The sequence below is a fragment of the Sorex araneus genome, chromosome 6 (assembly GCF_027595985.1).
Source record: "Sorex araneus isolate mSorAra2 chromosome 6, mSorAra2.pri, whole genome shotgun sequence".
Classification (NCBI taxonomy): Eukaryota; Metazoa; Chordata; class Mammalia; order Eulipotyphla; family Soricidae; genus Sorex; species Sorex araneus.
In genome coordinates this window covers 79,767,156-79,790,873 of record NC_073307.1, presented here as the reverse complement: position 1 = coordinate 79,790,873, position 23,718 = coordinate 79,767,156, and the positions used below count along the sequence as shown (strand labels likewise).

Genomic DNA, 23,718 nt, shown 5'->3' with positions numbered 1-23,718 from the left:
TTCAAGTGCTGGAGTATCGCTACCGCAAAGTCTGAAGGCACCCTTGCTCCACTGCCATCCTTCCCCTCTACCCGCCACCACCTCACGAGGCTTCCCTGCCCACAGCACTGGCTCAGTTACTCCCCTCAGCCCGCAGTACCGCCCACTCATTCTTCCTTCCTTCCCTCCAGGTCAAACTTAGGCCCTCTCTTCAAGACCTCTCACAAGAGACACTTCCCTGAAGCCTTCTCCATCTCCCAATAAGACGGTGTTGTCTTCTGGGGGGGGGGGGGGTGGCACACATGCTCAGGGGTTACTCCTGACTCTGCACTCAGAAGTTCCTCCTGGTGGTGCTCAGGGGTCTATATGGGATGCTGGAGGTCGAATCCAGGTAAGCCACATGCAAGGCAATGCCCTCTCTGCTATACTATCATTCTGGCCCAAGATGGTATCTTCTTGCCTTGGGTCCCCAGGGGGGATGTTATTTCTTAAATCTCTTTGACCCCCCATTTCTCCACTCATGCTTATCTATCTGACCTCATCTCTGCTCCTCACTCACCTCCCCAGACTCTAGCAGAGTGTGGGGTGCTGGAGGCCCCAAGCACAGCCCCTGCCATCCTCTAACCTTGGGGAGCCCCAGCATACAGTTCAGTGTGTGCTGGTCCCTCACTGGGTTTCCCTATACGATTGGCACAACCACCTTTCTCTTCTCCTCCCCTGTGTCTACCGCGCTACCCCCTCCTCCCTCAGTGGCCCCCCACTTCTTTCCCATCCTTGGCAGGCAGCCCCCCCCACCCCGTGCTCTCTCCGTGCACAAAGACCACCGCTCAGGCAGCTGGCCTCCCCTGCCCGCATCCCTGCTACCCAGCCTCACGCCAGAGTCCTGGATGAGGCTGAATAAATGCAGGCATGAACGAAACTCAATTCCCTCCTCTGCCCCGTGGGAAATAAAAACCCAGGCTCTCCTCTGCATCTGGGCTTGGCGTCAAACGCTGCCTACTCCCTCAGCCCCATGCCGTTTTCCAAGCCCACCCCTGCATCGTAGCGCTTAGAAACTCAGCAGGCGGTGCCCCAGGTCAGTCCCGTGCACCCGAGACTGCTCTTACCCGGGGCCAGGTCAGGGAACACAGAGAGAGAGGGATGGGCTGGGAGGAGTCCCTGTCCCACAGGCCTAGGAGCAGAGCAGCTGCCTTCTCTCTAGCCTCTGTGAGTCATGGGGAATTGTGGCCTCCCTGCCTCCCAAGAGAGCGTCTCTCAGCTTCTGCAGCAGAGAGGCTGCAGCCGAGAGGGGCTGGGGGTGCTCTCTCTCTCTCTAATGAGCCTCTTAGTGTTAATTAGAACATGCTCCCTCTTTTCAGGTTTTCTGCAGCGGCTCAGCCTGATACAGGCTGCTGAAAGGTGATCAACAAGTTGAGGAGGGAGGGAGGGAAGTGGGGGCAGATGAGGATGATCCGAGGCCCCCCAGCATGAGGGACACGAGGGAGCTGGGCTGGAGGCCAGGGGAGGAAGGCGCGCAGCACTCAAATGTGAGTCAGGCTTTCCTCTGATCCAGGATTTGACTGCCGAGAACACGACAACACGACAAGGTCAGAGTCTGCAGAGAGAAGCTGGCAGGGCAAACTCCGGGCGGGAGCAGACACGGGATGGAGGCTGCAGGCGCTGAGAGCCCGCAGCAAGCCCTGCTGCACAGCCGGTAGGGACCCTCCCTGGGCAGCCTTTCCAGGTTGGTTTTTTCGGCCATGCCTGGCCATGCTTGGGGGCTACTCCCACCCCCCTCAGTGCTTAAGGGTCACTCCCAGTGGTGCTCAGGGGCCTACACAGTGCCAGGGATCAAACTCGGACCCCCATAGGCAAAGCACGCACCCAGCCCTTTGAGCTGCCTCTCCAGCCTGCCGCCTAGCCACCCCCACCCCTGTGCTTTCTCTGTGTCTGAAATTCACTGTTTGAAATAAAAAGTGCACAGTGGGGCTGGCGGCGAGGGGCTGCCCTGGGGGGTGCAGGGGGCTACCCTCAGACACTTCAAGGACCCCGCACTCTCTCAGGCTCTTTGCTCTGTACGCCTTCCGGGTAATGAGCAAGAGGTGGAAGATGCTGGGTTGACATCACCGAGACAAAGTTCTAGTCCTCGAGCGCAGGAGGGTGCACCTCTAAAACACATCCTTGGGCAAGCTACTCCTGAGCAATAGCACCCCTGCCCCAAGGGGTGATGGGAGAGGGCTAGACCATGCCCCCACACTGATCACAGCAGAGGCAGTGGCAGCTGCTCAGCGTCCCAGGCCCGGGACTCTCAGCATCCAGTTCTGGGACCTGGAAGGCCCCCAGGACTGTGTCACCTCCTACAGAGCAGCTGAGTGGAAGGGGGTTCCATCCCTGTGGTCCTGGTGCCCTCTCACTCTCTGGGGGCAGCCCCTCACCCCCCATAGGACCCTACCTGCTATTTTCCTGGGGTGGGGGGGTTAGCCCCAAGGAGGTGGTGAGAGAGCTGAGAGCAGAGGAAGCAGAGCAGGGGCTGTCCTCGCCGTCCAACTGTGGGGAGGGGTGGGGATCGGAAGCCCAACTGGGTCTCCACCCATTCATCCGGTCCTTCACATGTCCCTGCATACCAGGCTGTGCCCAGGCACCAGGGACAGGGAAACAGCTGGTGGGAGGGCGGAGGCGTGGTGGGGGGTGGGGCAAGAGCCAGGTGGCATCACATGTGTACCTCTAGGGGGCGCTCGCTCCGAAGATAAAGGTGAAAAAAGTGCACTGGGTGGTGCCATCTGCTCAATTGGGGGACAGTGAAGAATGAGTGGGACCATGAGCAGACAGCACAGAGCCCCTCGTGGGGCACTCAGGAAAAGCACAGGTGCAGGATGAGACCTGCAAGAAGATGGGGGGGGGTGGCATGCATGGAAATTGGGGGTTGTTGAAAGTCTGTGACTGGAAGTGGCCATGCATCAGTCACAGGGCGGGGGGGTGGGGGGAGCTGAGGCTTTGACCTTTGCACACTGAGCAGCCACGCTGGGGCCCGCTCCGTCAGATGTGCTCTTTCAAAGGAGGACTCAGCTGCTCTGTTTGTTGTTCAGTTTTGTTTGGGGGCCACAGCAGGCAGTGCTCAGGGTTGACTCCTGGTTCTGCTCAGGGATCACTCCTGAAGGGACTCGAGAGACCATCGATGGTACCAGGGATCCAACCATCCAACCAGGCAAGAGCGTTACCTGCTGACCATCTCTCTGCCTCCTTTAGCTTCTCTTTAGGAGATTGGAAGCTCAGGGTAGGGCTACGTGGAGGGAGTTTTCCTAACAGCACAGACAGAAGATGTCTAATCTCGAGACAGTGAGGATAGTGCTACAGAGGGTAGCACTGTAGCAATTGTCATCCTGTTGTTCATTGATTTGCTCCATCGGGCACCAGTAATGTCTCCATTGTGAGACTTGTTGTTACTGTTTTTGGCATATCAAACACATCACGGGCAGCTTTCCAGGCTCTGCCGTGCAGGCGGGATACTCTCAGTAGCCTGCCGGGATCTCCGAAAGGGACGGAAGAATCAAACTGGGTCGGGCGCGTGCAAGGCAAACGCACTAGGATGGGACTTGAAAATTAGTTCCTCCCAGGTGGTATCAGAGGCTCAGAGGTTTGGTTTTGAGAAAGGGCAGAGAAAAGAGGGGTTACGTGGATTCTGAAATGTTCCATTAGAACAGACTTGGCAGACCAGTGGACTAGAAAAAAGAATGATTGCTCCAGAATCACTCTACTCCAAAGAATTAAAAATTGGTGCATTTAGTGGGGGAAACCCAGGATTGGGATGCTAGATTTTAGATCTCAAAAATCCTAATCAGATCCTGGCCCCAGTCTTCATGTATTGTGTTCTCTATAGCCCCATCAAGTTCCTCAATTATTTCCCCTCTTTGGGGCCTTCTTCACGCAGGCACTGGGGACAGGGTGATGTTTGAGTCCTGTGTCCAGACTTCAAGGAAATGATGGGGGTGGGCAGGTAATGAGGTGCATGGCTGAGCAGGGGCAGCCCTGCTCCTTGGGGTGGACATATAGAGGAAGAAGCACCATAAGGAAATCTTAAAGCAAGAGAAAGAGGGTGGCGGCCAAGAGCAGCAGTATTTGTTATGATCAGGGGCAAAGGGAACAGCAGATACAAAGCTCCAAAGCGAGGGGAGGCAGAGAGGCCAGAGAAGTTAAGCAACTTGGCCCCAGATCACACAGTTTGTTGGCAGAGAGAGAGAGAGAGAGAGAGAGAGAGAGAGAGAGAGAGAGAGAGAGAGAGAGAGAGAGAGAGAGAACAAAGCTCTGTCTCCTCTAAGACTTGTATGTGTGCTATGATTTTCATCACTTCACTCTACTCTTAGTCTCTGACTTTCTTCATCCCGCCCCAGCCCAGGTCTGCTCTACAGAGAAGCCAGGAACAGGTGTGACTCCCCAAAGCTGTGGCTACCTCCCTTTAGACCAGCCTCCACCTCTCCTGCCCCACTTCTGCTGGCCTGATGTGTGGCCCCTCTATAGGAACTATGCCCCCAACCATAAAAGACACACCCCTCTGGAATCAATCAGGATCTGCACAGCTCTCCATATCCTCCCTATGCCTCCAGAAATAAACAAAATCTTCTGCCCACGCCAAATCCCCAGTTTCTGGGTATTAACTGGATTCTCCTTAAATGGAATAGGTTCTCTTTGGGGCCATGATTTTCCAGTAGGAACCATGCTTCCCCTTCCTCTCTGGTGCCTCAATCCTTGGCTGCTTTGCACTCGTAGTTCAATTTTTTAAGTACCAGCACATACAGGGGTTAAAGTGCTTGCCTTGCTCTTGGCAGATTCCAGTTCCATCCCCGGCAAAACATATGATCTCCTGAGCACTGCCAAGAATAAACCCCTGAGAAGAGCTAGGAGTAAGCCCTGAGTACAGCCGGATATGACCCCAAAACCAATAAATAAATACAATAAAATTTCACTGGATGAGCTCTTACTAATCCTGAGATTCTCTGCTAGATGCTGGAGGTAGATACAAAGATGATTAAGAGACAGTCTTTGTTCTGGAGCACACCATATATTGGGAGGACTGGGTGGGCCAATTGACCCCCTGGTTACACTGTCATGTTCCAGGGAGACTGCCTTCCAGACCTGGTGTGAGCATTATGGACACCCCAGAACTCACTTGTTCATAGCAGAACATTCTGTTTCTAACAGCTCTGATTGCTACTGAACTAAAAATCTTCTGTTCTTATCACCTTAATCATCAGTAACATGATTTTTGTCTGGAATGGTAGAAAAGAGCAAGCTATTGGTCCAGAGAGATAGTACAGTGGGTAGGGCACTAGCCTTGACCAACCCAGGTTCAATCCCTGGTACCACATCAGGTGTCCTGAGCCTCACCAGGAGTGATTCCTGAGTGCAGAGCCAGGGACCTCAGGGGTAAGTCCTGAACCTCACCAGGCTTTTCCCGAATACCCCCCTTCCTGACCCTCAAAGAGCAAACCATGCGCCGGATTTTCCATATTTACAAGTTATTTTCAGGGCCAAAAAGAAACTCAACTATCTGAGCATGTGCTTTGGATGCAAGTGGCCCAGGTTTTATCCCTGGCAGCACAAGGTCCTATGAGTACCTGCATGGTGTTCCTGAGCACTGAGTCAGGAGTAGCACCTGAGCATCACTAGGTGTGCACCACCAAAATAACAATTTAATTTTAAAAAGTTATTTTCGTGTCTATAGTTTTCCTTATGATCCCAGCCACTCCTATTTCTATTCTCTTCTCAGAAGAGCCCCGAGACACTCAGCGATCTGATTTGTTTTTAAATGAGATCCCCTATAACCAGTTACTGGTGTGGGGCTCTGCCAGCTGCTTCCTTCTTCATCCTCCCGTGAAAGCCACCCTTGCTTGGCAGCTGCCTTACTGACTTCCTCATCCTGAGCTCTCAGTCAACAGAAGTCTCAAAGCCTCGTTCTTAGGAACACATCTGCCCATCTTTGTCTAGAACTTTAGTTTTTTCTGCATATCACTTGATCTTCCCCAGAACCCATATTTCCAGTCCTGATCAGGGTATTGATCAGGGTATTTCCAGTTTCTGTCAGGTAAGTAGTCCTTGTCCACAGTGATTGAACAGCACAGGACCATGGACAGTCCTCTACTCACTTTCTGGAGAAATTGATATTCCTAGAAAATTCCTTTTAATTTTATTTTGTTTTGTTTGGGAGCCACACTCAGCAGTGCTCAAGGCATTGCTGGTCCATACTCCTGGCTCTGCACTCAGGAAATCACTTCTGGTGGTCTCAGGGGACCATATGGGATGCCACGGATTGAACCCAGGTTGGTTGCATATAAGGCAAGCACCCCTGCCCACTGTACTACCCCTCTGGCCCCAGAAAATTATTTAAAATATTTTTTTTCTAAGGGTCACATTCAGTGGTGGTGAGGGGAAGGCAGGAGGCAGGCCAGAGCTACTTTAAATGGTCATTACTACCAGACTGGGGCGTCCAGGGCCACACCTGGTGGTGCTTGGGGAGTCAGGTGATGTTTGGGGATAAAACTCAGAGTTTTACACATGCTGGAAATGAACTTGACCACTTGAATTTTACCTCTGATCTGAGAAACCACGTGTTTTGAGAATTTTGCTTGAGAACGACCCATTTGACGATACTGTCATCAAATCTACAAGGTAAATCCTATCTTGTCCACATAGCATCATGGGGGATTTTGTCAATCAGGACTGGAAATATGGGTTATGGGAAAGATCAAGTGATATGCAGAAAAAAATTAAGGTTCTAGACAAAGATGGGCAGATGTGGTCCTAAGAACGAGGCTTTGAGACTTCTGTTGACTGCGAGCTCAGGATAAGGAAGTCAGTAAGGCAGCTGCCAAGCAAGGGTGGCTTTCACGGGAGGATGAAGAAGGAAGCAGCTGGCAGAGCCCCACACCAGTTACTGAAATTTTGTTACTGAACCAGTTACTTAACTGAAATCCAGATGCCCTATCTACAGCTACTCTCTAATGCAGAATAATAACTCAGAATTAGTATCAAAACTAAGAAATAACTAATTTGGTTTGCTTCAGCCTAAGTGACCTTTCTGATAGCTTCCTTTCCCAAGAACTTCTCTTGTGCATTGGGTTAAAGATTGGTTCTTTAGCAACAGAAACTGAGAACTAATCTTAGTAGGAAGCATATTACTGTCATGGGGTAAAGTAGATAAGACGGTGGGATACTCTGAAACAACAGTTTAGGGAAGCTGACACTCTTGTAGAGGCTGTGGTGTTGGAATATTTTATTCATGAGACCCTGCCTTTATTAATATTGTAAATCATGGTGCTTAAAATAACATTTAAAAATGGTTCTTTAGAATCCACCCATTTAGAATTAGAAGGGCACTTCTAGGAATTAGAGAGCTAGTACAGGGGTTAAGGCGCTTGCCTGCATACCCCAGACTCTGGTTCAATCCCCAGCATGGCTTATGGTTCCCACCCAAAGTCAGAAGCAACCATGGAACACTCATTGTGTCCCCCCCTCACACACACACAAAAGAAATTCCAGCTCTAAATGTGAGTTTAAAAATGACTCAAGGTCTAATTTCTAATTTTGCTAATAAGGAAACCAATGTCTACAGTGATTGTCTTGTCTTTCCAAACTAAAAGAGTTCCTTTGAGTAAGAACAAGAATTGTACACCCCACATTTATTTCTCCAAGTTCAATGCTCTTTCTTGGGGGGTGGTATTAGAGAGTTCTGCTAAGCAGCACACAAGTGGCTAGGGGGCCATTCCTTAGCAAAGCTTGACCTGTTGGTGAAACATTAATTCTTGGGCAGCCCAGCCATGTAGGGCTACTCTAGTTTGGTGGTGCTGAGGGCCATCAGGACCATACATGGTGGTACTCAGGGGCCACTAAGATACACTCGGAATTTCTGGAAGGGACATGTGATATAGGGATCAAATCTGGGGCTGGTGAGTATAAGGTTCCAATCCTCTAAGCTACTTTCTTGACGTTCCGTGCTCTAAATACTGAGTTGTGATGTCTATCCACTCATATATACACACTTCCAGATATTTCTCCAAGCCTCTTAACTGTCTGAGACAAACTATGGTAATCATGCATGCTTTTGTAGGGTCACTGGGGATTGCACAAAAAGTTCCTCTTCCTTCTTCATAGATCTGATGTCTCTCTGTGGGATTTGTTTCCCAACAGGGGAGCTTTGAACTCCCCCCGTCTGGGTGGATGAAGGGCACCCTCAGCCAACCCTGCATGAGATCACTGTCTTCACACCTTTGAGTCTGGGGGTGCCCTGTGGGCTGGCCACGTGCTGTGCTGTCTCTTCCAGCAATGAGACAATGCAGAGACACTCCAGAGAACAACAGACCGCATGCCTGCAGGCTTACGGGGCAGGCAGAGCCCTACGTGTGGAGCGAGGCAGGAGCCCTGAGCTCACTGTTTTCAGCCTGGCACTGCCAGGGCACTGCCCTGCTGAGAACCGACTGGTTGCCCAAGGAACTAGGGCTACAGGAAAGGTGGGTGGCCTGGCACTTTACCTAGACGGTAAAGAAGGGGTGCCTGCAGCACAGGGGAGCCCAGCTGGAAGATCCTGGTACCTCGACAGCCCCCAGCAGCCACCCTTCCCGCCCCCCTCGGGAGGCCCTGAGTACCTGTTTATTCTTTAGGTCAAGGGAGAGCTCGTAATCGGAGGCGGCGGGGGCGTGGGAGCAGAGCGCTGTCGCCAGGCCAGGCTGCTGGTGGCTGGGGGAGGCCGCGCGGTGGGGGCCGGCCCGCGGGGACGCACCCCCCGCCCCTGGCCGCTCCTCCTCCTCCTGCAGCTCCTGGGCTTGAGCCTTCGGGGCATGGGCACTGGGTCTGCCGGCCGCCACCACCGCCGCTGCCACCACGGAGTCCTCCATGCCCCCACTGGCCTGGGCGCAGGAGCCATCACTGTGAACAGAAGGGCAACGGTCTCGGTTGGGGGAGCGCGGAGGGGTTGCATGGAGGTGTGGGGGGCGGGGGGACACAGGGACACTGGCCTGGCCTTTCAGCATAAGCTTTTCTGGGGGAGGGATGCTGGGCTTGTATGGAGGGGGTGTTTCCTGCTGGTCTCTGGAGGGAGAAGCTACCTCGGCAGGGGAAGGGCTCAAGCAAGGAAGAGAACCTGAACTTGGGGACTGTGTCCCCAGTGGAACGAAGCAGCAGCTCAGGACAGTACTCACGAGCCTCTACTTGGAAGCACCCTAGCAGAGTGGGATAAGCAGAGGGTCCTTGAGCAAGTGACATGACCTCCGTAGACTCCTAGTTCCCCATCTCTGATGTGGGCATAATAATAGTACCTACTCCCCAGGAAGTGAGCAGGATAGAGTTATTTACAGCTCTTAAAACAGCTCCTGGTGGGTAGGCACTGCTGCATGTAAGTGGTAAAGCCCAGAACGACCAGCACAACAGCTCCTGGACCCTGAAGAGGATGCAGGTCCAAACCAAGCCTGCTCTGTCTGCACATCACTCAGGTGAGGCTCAGAGAAGGGGTGCTGGCCCCACCTGGGGTCAGTGTGCACCCTCTTTGCTTTGCTTTGTTTGGACTGACTTGTAAACTGGAGGGCTCTGGTTCTGCTGTTGGAAGGGAGCATCATTCTCCCCAGCCACCTCCTCCCCTCTTCCCCTGGAGCCCCCAGCAGGCTGAGACCTCACTGCTGGTCATCTGACTAAGAAGTGTCTGCTGGGCGAAGTAGCCTGCCCTTAGCCTGTCCATGAAAGTTACTGCACTCCCACCCATGCCTCTAATATTGCCTTCCCTTAACCCGCTTCCTCCATGAAGCCTCCCCTGATGATCCAGCTTTCTCTGTTCTATTCCCTAGAACTCAGGAGCTGTGTAGAGAATCAACATCTTTTTCACACAGGAGGCAAAGCATGACAGTCCACAGCCTGGGTTCAAGTCCAAGCTCTGCCACATTGTGGGCTATCGTTGCTTTATTTCTGAGCCCTGGTTTCCTGTCCATGTGATGGAAGAATGTGTACCTATCTCATGGGGTGAGGGGGGAGGGAAGGGAACCAATCTCTGTGAGGTCACAGTGCACAGTGCCAGGCACAGTCCATGCTCAAGAAATGTCAAATGGCGCTTCGCCACCTGCCCCCTTCTGGAGGCCACTAAATCCTGAGCAGACGAGGAGAGCTCAGCAAGCAGTTGTTGATGGTTCAGGGTTGGATTGAGTGTGTCCATTGGCCATGAGGCTGGCCTCTCCAGCGGACAGTGAAAGAAGGATAGGCTGGAAGGAAAGCTGAGGTCTGCTAGTCCAACCCTTCAATCCCCCTTTAGACAGATGGAAAGCAGTGGTCCAAGGAGGTGGGGTGTCCTTGGTTGAGGACTAGGAAACCTTAGGACTTCTTTCTTCCAAGGATTTGCCCTCCTCCTCCCCAATAAAATGTGTCTAAATTCAATCCAGAAAGAACACCTCTTTCTGCTGCTTTCACCTACCTTTGAGGGCGCGGGAAAGTGTTCCTTCTAGAGCTGGAGTCTACAGCTGCCACCTTCCCTCATATCTCCCCTCCTGCAGGCCCCCTCCTCTAAGGGAGAGCCCATTGACCAGCCCGAGCCACCGGCACTCAGACTCCCTAAGAGCCCCTCCCTGCTCACTCATATTTCTTTGCTCCACCATTTCTTTGATGAGTGCTAAGCAGGCTACATGGTTAAATGAGTGCCTTGTGACATGAGTTTCCACCAGTATTATCAGGAAGTTATTTTTAAGGTCTTTCTTTTGTCTCCTCTTATGATAGGACATGCCCATTCTTACTGCACGGCACAAGGAAACAGCCTTCTTCTCTCCCAACCTGCTTCCAGGTCCTGAAGCAACTTGGGCTTTTCTTGGAACTGTTTTTAGTTCTGATCCCCACAAAGGTTTTTAAGACCTCAGAGAACCAGTGACTACTCAGGACCACAAATACCTTTATAAAAAAAAAGCCCCTTTCATTTTTTAGATTGCTATTATATGCTTGTAAGAGGCACTGAATTCTTTCTCTCCTTTGATAGTTCCACTTAACTAAGATAATGGGGGTGGGGGGCTATAAAACCCCACATTCTCATTTCATACACAGAACAAGTCAGGTGCAAAAGTACTCACTCAAATTGAACCCCAGTTGCCCAAAGCAGTGGCCTGACCGTCTGTGAACTATTTGGGCTTCTTCTGAGTCCCAACTTTCTTCCCCCAATCAACACTTCTTAGAGTTCTTTGTCCCAAATAAAATGCTTTCATTAACATAAAGTATCTTCAAAATGATTTGTGAGTCACCGCCTGGATAGAGATAGACAAAAGCTCCAAGGCCTTCTCAACTGACCTCATTTATAGGGGCTGGGAAGCCCACCACTGCAGTCTCCAGGATGAGCAATTGTGCATGTACATGCACTGTGGCTACGGGTAGTTTGTGTCCTCTTCCTCATCTGTCACGTGAGGAAAGTTTACAATGTGGATTCTAATGCTGAGGTTTAGAATATTCTAGCCTGAAGGTTTCAGGCTCTCTCACACATAGAACCAGCTCTTCTTTGCTCATCAAGCTGTAAAAGGACCTGAAAGCCAGTCATGCTCACAGGCAGAGATTAAAAGAGTCAGAAAGAAGACATGAACTTGTGTGGTAGGAGGTCTGAAAATCCAGGTTCACCATCATCAACAAAAGCAAAAAATGTGGGCTAGGGGCTGGAGCAATAGGACAGCGGGTAGGGCATTTGCCTTGCACGTGGCCGCCCTGGGTTCAATTCCCAGCATCTCATATTGTCCCCTGAGCACCGCCAGGAGTGATTCCTTAGTATAAAGTCAGGAGTAACCCTTGAGCATTGTCGGGTGTGACCCCCCCCCCAAAAAAAGAAAAATTTAAATGGGCTTTGGGAGACTGGAATGATAATAAAGAGGTAAGATACTTCCTTGCATGTGGCCAACCCAGGTTTAATCCCTGGCATCAAATATGGTTCCCTCAGCACTGCCAGGAGTGATGCCTTAGTGTAGAGCCAGGAATAACCCCTGAGCATCATGAGGTGTAGTCCCCTAACAGAACGAAACAAATGTGAGCTTTGGTACTTGTCAGAAAAACCTGAACTTGAGTCTACAAATCTTCTATTTACTATGTGGCCTTGGGAAAGTTTCCAAACTTCCTTTAGCTTTATTTCTTCATCTGCAAAGTGAGCATCACACAAACTCCTCTGTACGATTGTGAAGAGTAAATGGAACTCACAAAGCACTTATTACAGTGTCTGGTACACAGTAGTGATAAATAGTGAGGTGGTGCTGGTTGCTTTCTGTCCTGCAACTTCACAGCATGGAAGTCCAGAAGAGTTCCTCACTTATGAATGAGAAATTCCTATGTGGATGGGGCAATAATAGTACTTAAATTTCTATATTCCAGGCTCTTCCTGGCTCCCAGGACTAAACTCCACAGTCTTTGGAGAGAGGAGTGATGATAAGCTTGCTTTCTCCCGATCTTATTTTTCCACTTACTAGAGTAATAACAGTAAAAGGCCTTGACCACCGGAGTCATGAAATCATGGAGGCCATTGCCTCTGAGGAATCTGCAGATTCCCCAACTACCAACAGACCTCCTAGCTGTGCACCTAGCCATACCCTCCATAATCTCTGGCATTTCCTACATGGGAATTTGGTCAATGTATGTCCATGCATTTGTGCTTTGGGCACTTTTTCAGGGATCAATGGAATCTTGGTTTCAGAACCTCTATCCAGCATAGAGTATCAGCACTATGGACCCTGCTTTTTCCTTCTCTGCACCACGTCTACACAGGTGGTCCAAGGGAAGACCTTGGCTATCATAGGCTTCATCCTAGGCTATCATAGTTAGAAAGCCCATCTTCTTCCACAAGTCATTCCATCCACATTCTCTTAGAGAACTGGAAACTCAGTGTTTCAGCATCCACTATATCACTCCTTCCCGGACACAGACTGCATCTTTTTTACTAGGGTCTGCTGAGCTAAGTCATATCATCAAGCCGCCAACCCTGGTAGGTTGGGTGTCAGAAAGTCAGCCAGACGCTTAGACAAGAATCATGTGGGAGGAATAGATTTGCCTCCAGGAAATCAAGAAGAACTTTTGAGGGAAATCCTGGTGAACTCAGGCTGGCTCATAAGGCATCTTCCTCTCCCTCAGGCCCCATATTCGGCTGCAAAAACAGATTTCATGAAATAGCCCACTGACCAGCAATGACCATCATTGCTGACGTAGGTGCCAGACATAGCATGGGGCACTTACATGAGGAGGTAAAGAGTAGAATTTGGGTGACACCAAAATGAGAGGCAGTGTGCTCCTCTGAAAGTCTGATGATATGAATACTGGTGCCTGGGGGGAAAAATCTATGGCGAATAGGTCATGCATGAGAACCATAGGGTTTGAGTATAGGAAATAAAAGCCTTAGAAACTGAAAATATGCCATTTCTCAGAGGATTGCTGTGTGTGCTCAGGACCAAGTTAAAATAGCACCTAAAAGGGGAGTCTCTAGTGTGGGAAACTGGCTGGTGCTTCCAGGGATGCTGGTGCCGACTCGGCCTGTCGCTGGCACCGATGAAGTCTCTGGAGTTCCAGTGATCATCCTAGTCTGTCTCTCAACTCGCCCATCAGAGTTCGTGTCCTAAAATGAAGGAGCTTAAATGCCAAGCCACCATGTGGTTATCCTGGGTTCCATCCTCCTGCACTGCATATGGGTCCTCCAGGCACTAGAGCTCACTCCTGAGCACAGAGCCAGGAGTAGCCCCTGAGCACAGCTGGGTGTAGTTCCCCAAACTCAAAAACGAACAAGCAAGCAAGTAACTGCCAATCCAACTATTCAAATGCATCGGTGACTTTTCTGCTTTTTGGGTCACACCCAGTGTTGCACAGGAGTTACTCCTGGCTCTGCACTCAGGAATTACTCCTGGCGGTGCTTGGGGGACCATATGGGATGCTGGTAATCGAACCTGGGTCAGCTGAATGCAAGGCAAACACCCTACCCTTTGTGCTATTTCTCCAACCCCACATCAGTGATTTTTCTAAGGCTGCTTCTATAGAGCCCACCAGGACAGACTCAAGAAAAATCTTGGCTCTCACCTCAGCCTCCATTCCCAGTCTCCTACCCACCAGTCACCTTACCACTCTGTCCACACTAAAAATCTCTCCAAATCTGCCCCACCATCTCAAACCATAGTGATTTCCACATGATTTCCTTCTGCCTGAAATTCTTGTCATCCTCATGTCCCTCCCCTCCCACCCGCACCTGTCTCTGCCACTCACTCCTGTCAACCTCTAGGACTCACTTGTTGCCCAAGGAGGAGTAATCCCCACCCTCAAATGTGCTCTAATAATCCTGCTCCAGTAATCTTGTTCTTGCCTCTGGATAAGCAATGACTACTTTGTGCTCTAATTAATTACTGATGTGTAAGTAATGTCCCCTCCACCACACTGTGATGACTTTGTATCAGAGGTATTTATCAAAGTGGGCTGGCTCATAAGGTATCTTAAATAAATGTTTGATGAATGGGTGGATATATGGATTAGTAAATGGATGGATAGATGAAAAAGTGGTTTGGTGGATGGATGGATGGATGGATGGATGGATGGATGGATGGATGGATGGATTATAGATCAGTGAGTTGGTGGAAGGATGGGTGGATGATTGTATGGATTAATGCTTGAATGGATGCACAGATACATGGATGAATATCATTTAATCTCTATTACTCCTATGGTAAAAGGCAATAAAGAAAGGTTTGGGGATGTGCTTCTATTGACACCTACTACTTGCATTGAGAACTACTACTTTCTCAGCTCAGAAAGTGCTTTTGGAAACTGGTTTTGAGTGTTACTCCCATTGGCCCAACCAGGGATTGTCTCAACTACACAGAGCTACTCGAACCAAAGTAATGTCCTTCCAAGGACTGTCCTCAGCCAGGTCAGTTAAAGCAGGGATTTAGAGGTTCACTCATTTGACCCAAAATGGGGCAGATTTGATAGTCATTCCCTGCAGGAAGCTTGCTGTGAGATCCTGCTGTTAGCCCTCCATTGCACTAGACGCCTCCTTTTGCCCTCCCCCTGCCCCCACTCTGCTGCATTCTGCTCCTACTCTTTCTAAGAGTGTTTGTCCCAAGTGCATCCTTACTAAGTATTCAGCACCCTCAACTCAGATTCTGTCTCCCAAAGAAACCAATCAGAGATGAATACTTAGCTTTTCTTTTTCCTTCTTATTTTCTTGACAGCCAGGATTACTTTGGTCTCCCATGCCCAGACCCGTTCAACCTCTCTTGGCTCCAAAAGCCTTTGATAAGGACTCTGGGCTCCCTTCCCAGAAAAATACACATGATGGTACACATGCCAAGTTTTATCTCCACACTCAGAGGCTTTAGAGACTCTGAACCCAAGCTGAAAACACTAATCTGGAGCTGGAGAGGTGGTTCGTGCAATATCTCCCATATGTTGGGGACAATGCCAAGGGCTGGGGACAGCTCTGATCACATAGGGAATATGGCTGGTGCTTTCAGACACTGATCAGGGTTACCCTCCACATAGATGGAACCCTCTTTTTCTCTCTCTCTTTTTTTTTTTTTTGCTTTTTGGGTCATACCTGGCAATGCACACTCCTGGCTTGTGCACTCAGGAATTTGTCCTGGTGGTGCTCGGGGGACCATGGGGATGCTGGGAATCGAACTCAGGTTGGCTGTGTGCAAGGCAAACACCCTACCAGTTGTACTATCCCTCCAGCCCCGGAACTCTCATTTAAAGGCAAGAAAACCTGAAAGTTCCAACTTTCTGCAGCAGCTTACTAGTTTTGGTTGATCTTGAGTTCTTTTGGTATTGCTTTGCCCACTGGGAGTATCTTCTTTCTAAAAGAGCTTTAAAGATGAATTGACCCAGCAACAGTTGGTTACCATGGAAAAGGCTTTTGTGAAAGCAGTGACCCAAGCTCACACACCTCCTGCTAGGAGCAGACTTGGTGTGGGGAGTGTCCTGCACTCCCAGGCAGATCCTATGGGAGCATATTGCCTTCTGCCAGGAACCAGAGAAGCCACTGAAGAGCATTGTGGGGACCAGAAAAGAAAGCAAATGGTCATCTTAGAGGGGGGGAAATTCAGAAGAGTGGTTCATCTAGGCCTATTCCAAGAGTCAGCCTTGTTTATTTGTATTGTTTTGGGGGTCACACCGGAAGATGCCGAGGGGTTACTCCTGGCTCTGAACTCAGGAATCATTCCTGGTGGTGCTCGGGAGAACATATAGGTTGCTGGGGACTGAACTGGGGTGACCAAGTCCAAGGCAAGGGCCATCTCCACTGTACTATCTCTCCAATTGAGTCAGGCTTGAGTGGTGATGGCCTTTGACACCAGCATGGGGAAGGGAATGAGGAGCCCGAGGCTCGCTGGGGTTCTCGGAGGGAAATGCAGAAGGGCTGAGGTGAACAAAGAGCCCATGTGAGAGACCAGTTCCTTCTGTGCTGACTCACAGAACAGACTGAAAGATATTGCCGGCAGGGGTGGACTGCATAACTAGGAGGCAGCGTCCCCTCTGCCCTTGGCATCCATGGAAATCTCCATCACTTTGCTGCTCTCTGGCCCAGTTTCTACATGACATGGAGCAGGGAACTTTGTCTCCAGTGTCCTCTGCCTCCTTTCCTTGGACCCTGGAGCTGCATTAACATCAGGCCTCCAGCCCCACTGTTCTCACCCCAAACGACACAGCCTAAACCTATCTTACATGGGGCAAAGCATTTTCTTTGCACGTAGCCAACCCAGGTTCGATCCCCAGCACCCCAGGTTGTCCCAGAGCCCACCAGGAGTAATTCCTGAGCACAGAGCCAGGAATAATACCAGGAATGATTCCTGAGTTCAGGGCCAGGAGTAACCCCTGAGAATCTTTGGGTATGGCTCCAAAAAACAAATGAACAAATAAACAAGCCTGATTCTGGGAGTAGGCCTAGGTTTGGTGTGGCCCCCAAGCAAACATAAAACAAACCTCTCTTGTACCATTTCCTCCATGCCTGTATCTTTCCCCATCCCCAAGCGGCTCTTTGACCTTCATTACTCAAGTTGGACATTGGGTCTCAGAAGGAAAAATGTCTGGAGTTGGGATCCGTCCATTTGTAAAGGCTCTTTCTGACTTCATTGCCTGTGACAGATCTGCTAAGGCCTTTGAGTGCGCTCCCTCCCTCCCTCTCTCTTTCTCCCTCCCTCTCCCCTCCCTCTTCTTCTCCCCCTCTCTTTTCCTCTCCCTCTCCCTCTCCCTCTCTCTTTTCCTCTCCCTCTCCCTCTCCCTCTCTCTTTTTCTCTCCCCCACCCCCCTCCCCCCCTCTCTCTCTCAACATGGGGACTGTAGCCTTTGGTCTCACAGCTTTTCTAGGTGTGAGTTCTGGGCACAGTTGGGTTTGTCTGTAGGGGTTTCATGTTAGAAGGATCCCACGCCTTCCCTGGGCCTTTCCAGCCTCTCCTTCCCCGGGCCCTCACTCCATGTGGCCACAGGAGCAGCTTGGGCGGACTGTCCCCAGACACGCGCATGCAGTGGAAGCATCCTGCTTCCCTCACCCCCGGTGGCAACATCAGCACCTGGCATGCTCCAGGATGCCTTGCTAGAAACTTCCTCAGAAGACCTCTCTACTGTCTCCCAAAATGCCCCCCTGGAGTCCCCGTATTCTCGAATGTTTACCTTTCTCGCACATTGGCATGGACCTGGCAGCAGAGCCAAGCACTGGGAACACCCTGTCCAGGCCTCCCGCCTGCCTGGCACGCACACACCCTTTCCCAAATGCACGCCTCGCCCTGCCCCGGAATGAGCTGAGCACCTGAATGGAGCCTCAGTTTCCTCACCTCTGACTGCTGTGTTGAGCGCCTGAGGGAAGACATTCCTAGTTCTTTCTCACTCAGCCCAACCTCCAGCTGAGGCTCCAGGAAGCTCACCTTTGTTTGTTTTCTTTGCGGGCAACACCTGGCAGTGCTCAGGGCTTACTCCTGGCTCTGTGCTGTGGGCATCACTCCTGGCAGTATCCCCAGGGGTTGCACAGGGTTGGCAGTAGGCAAAGCAAGAGCCCTACCCACTGCACTATCTCTCTGGCCCCAGAAAGGCCACCTTGAAAACTGAACAGATAGACCAGAAGTGAAGGCCCTCGCAGCTGACCTCAGTATGACCACGTGGCTCCCCAAGCTCCACTGAGAATGACAATACAGAATGAATAGCACCGTGTTCCACTGTTCATCGATTTGCTCAGGCGGGCACCAGTAACGTCTCCATTGTAAGACTTGTGACTGTTTTTGGCATATCAAATACACCACGGGGAGCTTGCCAGGCTCTGCTGTGTAGGCGGGATACTCTCAGTACCTTGCTGGGCTCTCTGAGAGGGATGAAGAAATCGAACCCACATCGGCCGAATGCAAGGCAAACATCCTACCCGCTGTGCTATCGCTCCAGTCCACAAAATGAATAAATTACATAAAATAAAACTGAACACACAGTAGAAAGCCTCCCGGCTGACTCACAGGGCGCTTAATATTTATATCCTAGTAAACTCCAGTTTTTATTTCAGCCTTTCCCCCTTTTGTTGTGAACTGCTTTATATATATGAATAATATATATGTGAGGTTTAAGAAAAGAAAAATATTCTCTTATTCCCAGCTCACAAAACATCCCTTGAGAGGCCTGGGCTGCGTGTAGATCTTCTCTCTGAGGAAACCCTGTCCTGAATTCGCGTCTAGCATTGCCTGGCTTTGCCCGAGGGCCTCATTCGCTCCTTGTTTTTACGTAAGCCTTAGCAGCAGGTCCTAAGTTTGCAGCGCCTGCGTGGGGGAGGCGCTGGTCCTGTAACGTCTTTGGTGACCCCCAGAAGACAGGAAGTCCCTCTCCGGGAATATGTCCTCACAATGCTGAGATGGCAGGACTGGAAAGCTCATGGCATCTGACCACTACCCCTTATTACAGAAAATATATCATGGTTCAGAAAAATAATGGGGACCAGAGAGACAGTACAGGGGTTAAGACATTTGCCTTGCCTTGGGCTAAACATAGTTTGATCGGCAGTGCCGTAAATATTAGCTCTACCATCACCAGGGGTGGCGCACCAGGTATGGCCCAATGCAACCTTTCCACCAAAAGAAAAAGGCAATGGAATTATTGTTATTTATTTTAGTTAGTTGTGGGCCACATCCAAACTAAACTTCCTGACTCTGTGCTTGGGGACAATTCCTGGTGACGCTCAGGGGCCATATGTGGTGGTGGGAATTGACCTGGGTCAACCACTTGTAAGGCAAGTTATACTAGTTCCCCAGTGTACTAACTCTAGCCCCTGGACTTGTTCTTGAGGGGGTCCCCTCTCTCCCTTTCCCTCCCTCCCTCCCTCTCTCCCTCTCTCCCTCCCTCTATCTCTGTGTCATTCCCTCCCTCCCTCCCTCCCCTCCCCCCTCTGGGGACCCCTGTGGTATGGGGTGCATAGGGGTGGTCATCTTTACATGGAGCAGGGTGGTTGTCAGGAGCGGCTAGATATAGCTCATGAAAATGAAGGTGACACTAGAAGCCATGAGTCTAAAGGAAGTGCCAGGTGTGACGTGAGGGCAGGAGTGCCCTCAGGTCCCCGAGAGGAGGGACATGTGTGCTGACAGGCAGTGTTGGCCAACTCATAATCTGAGGCAGCCCGGTGGGCATTCCAAAGGGATAGCCGGCATCGGGCTGCCCGGGAGAAGGTGGGCACTGCCCTGACCCTGTGTGTCCTGGGCCACATCACTTCCTCTCCCTGTTCTCACTTGTCTCCCGAGGAAAGAAGACATGGGGTAAGAGAGGAGAAACGCTCAGTAAGGCTCGAGTAAGGAGCACTTATCTTTTATTCCTTTTTAGGATTTCCAATACGCTCTTTTGTTAAAAAAAGAAAGAGAGAAAGAAAAACCAACATATTCTAAAAGAGAAGGAGCAGCGCAAACAATGTGACTTCACAATAAAGGCTCGAATATGAGCCGTCTTGGGTTTTGCCCTCTGCTGTCTTAGGCTAGAGTGCTTTGAATGGAAATGTGTGGACTTTTCTGTCTAGTTTGTTTTGTTTGCATTTTGGCCACACCTGGCAGTGCTCAGGGCTTACTCCTGGCTCCAGGTTTTAGGTTCACTCCTGGTAGTGCTTGGGGGACCATATGGGGTGGCAGAGATTGAGTCCAATTCAGCCGGTGCAAGGCAAGCGCCCTACTCGCTGTAGGGTTCCTCTGGCCCCTGTCTGGTATAAGCTTTGAAGCTCCGAGTTAGAATGATGCCAAGGGAAGCATAACCAGAAGGTAATAAGGACCGGGAGGCCGAGTGTCACGGTTTGAGATTGCTAGGCAGACAGACCGGCCATGGTTGAAACCCAAGCACTCGCTGCCCTGAGGGCTCTGGGCTAGCTCCTTACGGTTCCTTATAACTTCCTGGAGCCGCTCTCCACATGTGTAAAGTTGATTTCGCTGTGAGAGGTGCCACCACTGGCACCCACTGATACTTGCCATCCTGAATCCAGAACTTTTGTGCTCCCCAGAGTTCTGATTCCTGAGCAGTTGCTCCCTGGGTTGCAAAGACCTCATCAAGTCCTTCTTAGGGGGCTGCTCCCCGCCCAGTCCTGTGAGGGTGACTGCCACAGACCCTGAGACCATGCTGCGGGGCAGGAGTAAGGGGCAGGGAGACTGGTTTCTCCTGGCAAAAGCTTTCATTGCCTTCCTCTCCCCCTGCCCCACCCACCCCCAAACACCAGCTTTCCTTCACCCCAGTCAAACAGGCACTTCTTTGGTGAAAGTCATTTCCAGGCTCAGGGTCATCATCTGCCAGCGGGAGGGGCACTAAGGGTCTGCAGAATCTGAGTTGCATGTGTGTGTGTGTTTGTGTGTGTGGTGTGTGTGTGTGTGTGTCTGTCTGTCTGTCTGTCTGTGTGTCTGTGTATTGAGCAGGAGTCTTGATACAAGAGATGGCAGAATCCCCAGCAGCCAATGGGAGTGCTCAGGACCCCTCGGCACCATCTGGAGGGAGAGTCCCTCTGAGTTTCCTTCCTGTCCCTCTCCTGATCGTCAGCTTCTTTAAAAAAAAAAATTGGAAGTGGAGAGGAGCTCCTGAGCCACGCTCTGGGGTGCAGGGAGCCATCCCAGCAATTCTTGGCAACTGGACCATCAGTTCAACGCGAGGACCCGAGGATGCAGTGCTACTCGGTTCCGGCTGTGCCAAGCTTTACACAGTCTGCCCTGATGGCACTCGGGGGTTTCTAAGGCTGCACTGAGATGCCTGGGCATCCCTGGTGTCAAAAGTCAAACTGTGAAGGGAAGCCCGCTTCCTTTCCCACTTCTGTTCACCATGGTATCCCGGCCCGTACCTGTGTACTAGAGCACCCCGACCTGCAGGAGTTATACACCACCCTGTCCTGTCACCCACGTCATACCTCAGCTACTGGGCCCCACATGCAGACTGTCCCCTGTTTGCTTAAATGTAACCTGAATCATGGGCAAGGGCTCAGCTTTTGGAGGAGACTGGGTTGGCGACAGTACTTTAAAATTCAGATTCCCAGGCCCCTCTCCCCCGTTTCTCTCAGTGAATATTTTAGTCTCTTCCCTTTGCAGGGCAATTCCACAGCAAAACCAAAGTAAGCTGCGTGCTTGGCATGTGTCCAACGTCGTCCTACCTCTCCAGGCCCCTGACATTACCTTTTTTTTTTCCTTTTTGAGTCATACCCGGCGATGCACAGGGGTTACTCCTGGCTCTGCACTCAGGAATGACTCCTGGTGGTGCTCGGGGGAACATATGGAATGCTGGGGATCAAACCGGGGTAGGCCACACGCAAGGCAAATGCCCTACCCGCTGTATTATCGCTCTAGCTCCCCCCTTTTTTTTTCTTTTTGGGTCATACCTAACCATGCTCAGGGATTACTCCTGGCTCTGCACTCAGGAATTACTTTTGGCAGTGCTCAGGGGGGAGGCCATAGTGATGCCAGGGATCAAACCCAAAGCAAATGCTCAACCCACTGTACTATTAACTTTCTTGCAGGAAGTCCTTCCTGATGTCCAGCCTCAGTCTGTCGCATGGCAGCAGAAGCCACTTGTCAACTGAACAGAATCGCCTTGTCATTTCTCACCTTTGAGTTTCACAGCTCATCAAAAGGAAGAAAGGGACAGGAGAGGACATCCTGGCTTTGGAAAGCAGCCATGCCTGAGTGGGGAGTCCCCCCACAGCTAGCCAGGAGAGCAGTTACTGCTGGGCCCAAACCTGGCTGTACCAGCAGAGTTCGACTATCTCCTCCTCTGAGGAGAACTGGCGAACTGTCAGCTGACATTCTTCTTATAAAAGACCTCTGTTCTCAAGCTCACTGGGCAGTGCAGTGCTGGGGAAACCATTTCCCCTCCCACCTTGATGTTTAGAAAGTCTCCTTGCAGGCTTTCTAAACATCAAGGCCTGTTGGCATTGCTTGATTGCTATGCATCTGGAGTTTTAGCTTCTTTGATCTCCTTTACTAGTTGGTCCTCTCTCTCTGTCTCTCTCTCTATCTCTCTGTCTCTCTGTCTGTCTCTCTCTCTCTCTCATTTTGCAGTCAGCACTTGGTATGGCTTAGGCAAGGTTTGGCTTGACAGTGGAAAGATCAGAGAGACTGCCTCTCCATGCCCATCACCTACTACCTCAAGGAAGGGCAGGCACCCCTCATAGTGCCATGATCCTAAACATGAAGCAGCTCATTTTATCCTCCTAACCAGTGTGAGAGACAGGTTACTCTTCCTGGGAGTGAACAAGAAAGAAAAGGACACAGAGAAACTAACCTGAACAAACCACCCATCCTCAAACATGAGTTCACATACTAGCCATGGGACAGTCTCCTAAGGAGAAAATTAGAAATCATAACACGACAAAGATTTTCTCATAAGCTCTAGAACTGGTGTGTATGTGTTTGTGTGTGACAGGGTGTGTGATGTGGGGAGGGTATATGATGTTGCACATGTACTGAATGTGGCATGTGAGTGTATGTGATGTGGTGCGTAGGTGATGAGGTATATTTGATGTGTCTATATCTGGTATGGTGTATGTAGTATGTCTATGTGATGTGGGATGTATGCAAAATGTGACGTGTAAGTGTGTATGATGTGGTGTGTATGATATGAGGTGTTAGTATGGCGCATGGGTGCATGTGATGTGGTATGTGTATGTGGGGGGGATGTGTGATATGTCTGTGTGGTGTGTGTGATGTAAGCTATGAGCCTGTGGTGTGTGTGTGTGTGTGATATGGGTTGTGTCTGTGTGGTCTGTGAGTGCATGTGATGTGATGTGTGAGTGCATGTGGTGTATGAGTGTGTGTGATATGGTGTGTGTGTATGTGTGTGAGATATGGGATGTGAATCTGTGGTGTGAGTATGTGTGATGTGTGAGTTTGTGTGTTAAGTCTGTGTGCTGTGCATTTGTGTGTGTGATAAGGTGTGTGACACAGGGAGAATATGTGATGTGGTATATATACAGAATGTGGCATGTGAGTGTGTATGATGTGGTACGTAGGTAATGCAGTATATTTGATGTGTGTGTATCTGATGTGGTGTGTGTTAGTGTGTCTATGTGATGTGGGATGTGTGTGAGATGTGTTGTGTGAGTGCATGTGATGTGCTGTATGTATGTGGGGGTGTGTCTGTGTGGTGTGTGTGATGTGGGCTGTGAGTCTGTGAGGTGTGTGTGTGTCAGAGAGAGAGATGTGGGGCATGAGTCTGTGTGGTGTGTGAGTGCATGTGGTGTGATGTATGAGTGCATGTGGTGTGTGAGTGCGTGTGATATGGTGTGTGTGAGAGAGAGAGATGTGGGGTGTGAATCTGTGTGCGTGT

General features: G+C 50.6%; 1 protein-coding gene across 4 annotated transcripts in view; it reads right to left on the bottom strand.

Annotated features, from left to right (window-relative positions):
* Nucleotides 1–23,718, bottom strand: part of IQSEC3 (IQ motif and Sec7 domain ArfGEF 3) — a 106,910-nt gene that overhangs the window by 40,688 nt on the left and 42,504 nt on the right. For all 4 annotated transcript variants that reach the window (XM_004603885.2, XM_055141230.1, XM_055141232.1 and 1 more), the window contains exon 3: nt 8,595–8,874. In XM_004603885.2, the coding sequence (XP_004603942.2) occupies nt 8,595–8,874 (280 nt within the window). The remainder of the gene's footprint in view (nt 1–8,594; nt 8,875–23,718) is intronic.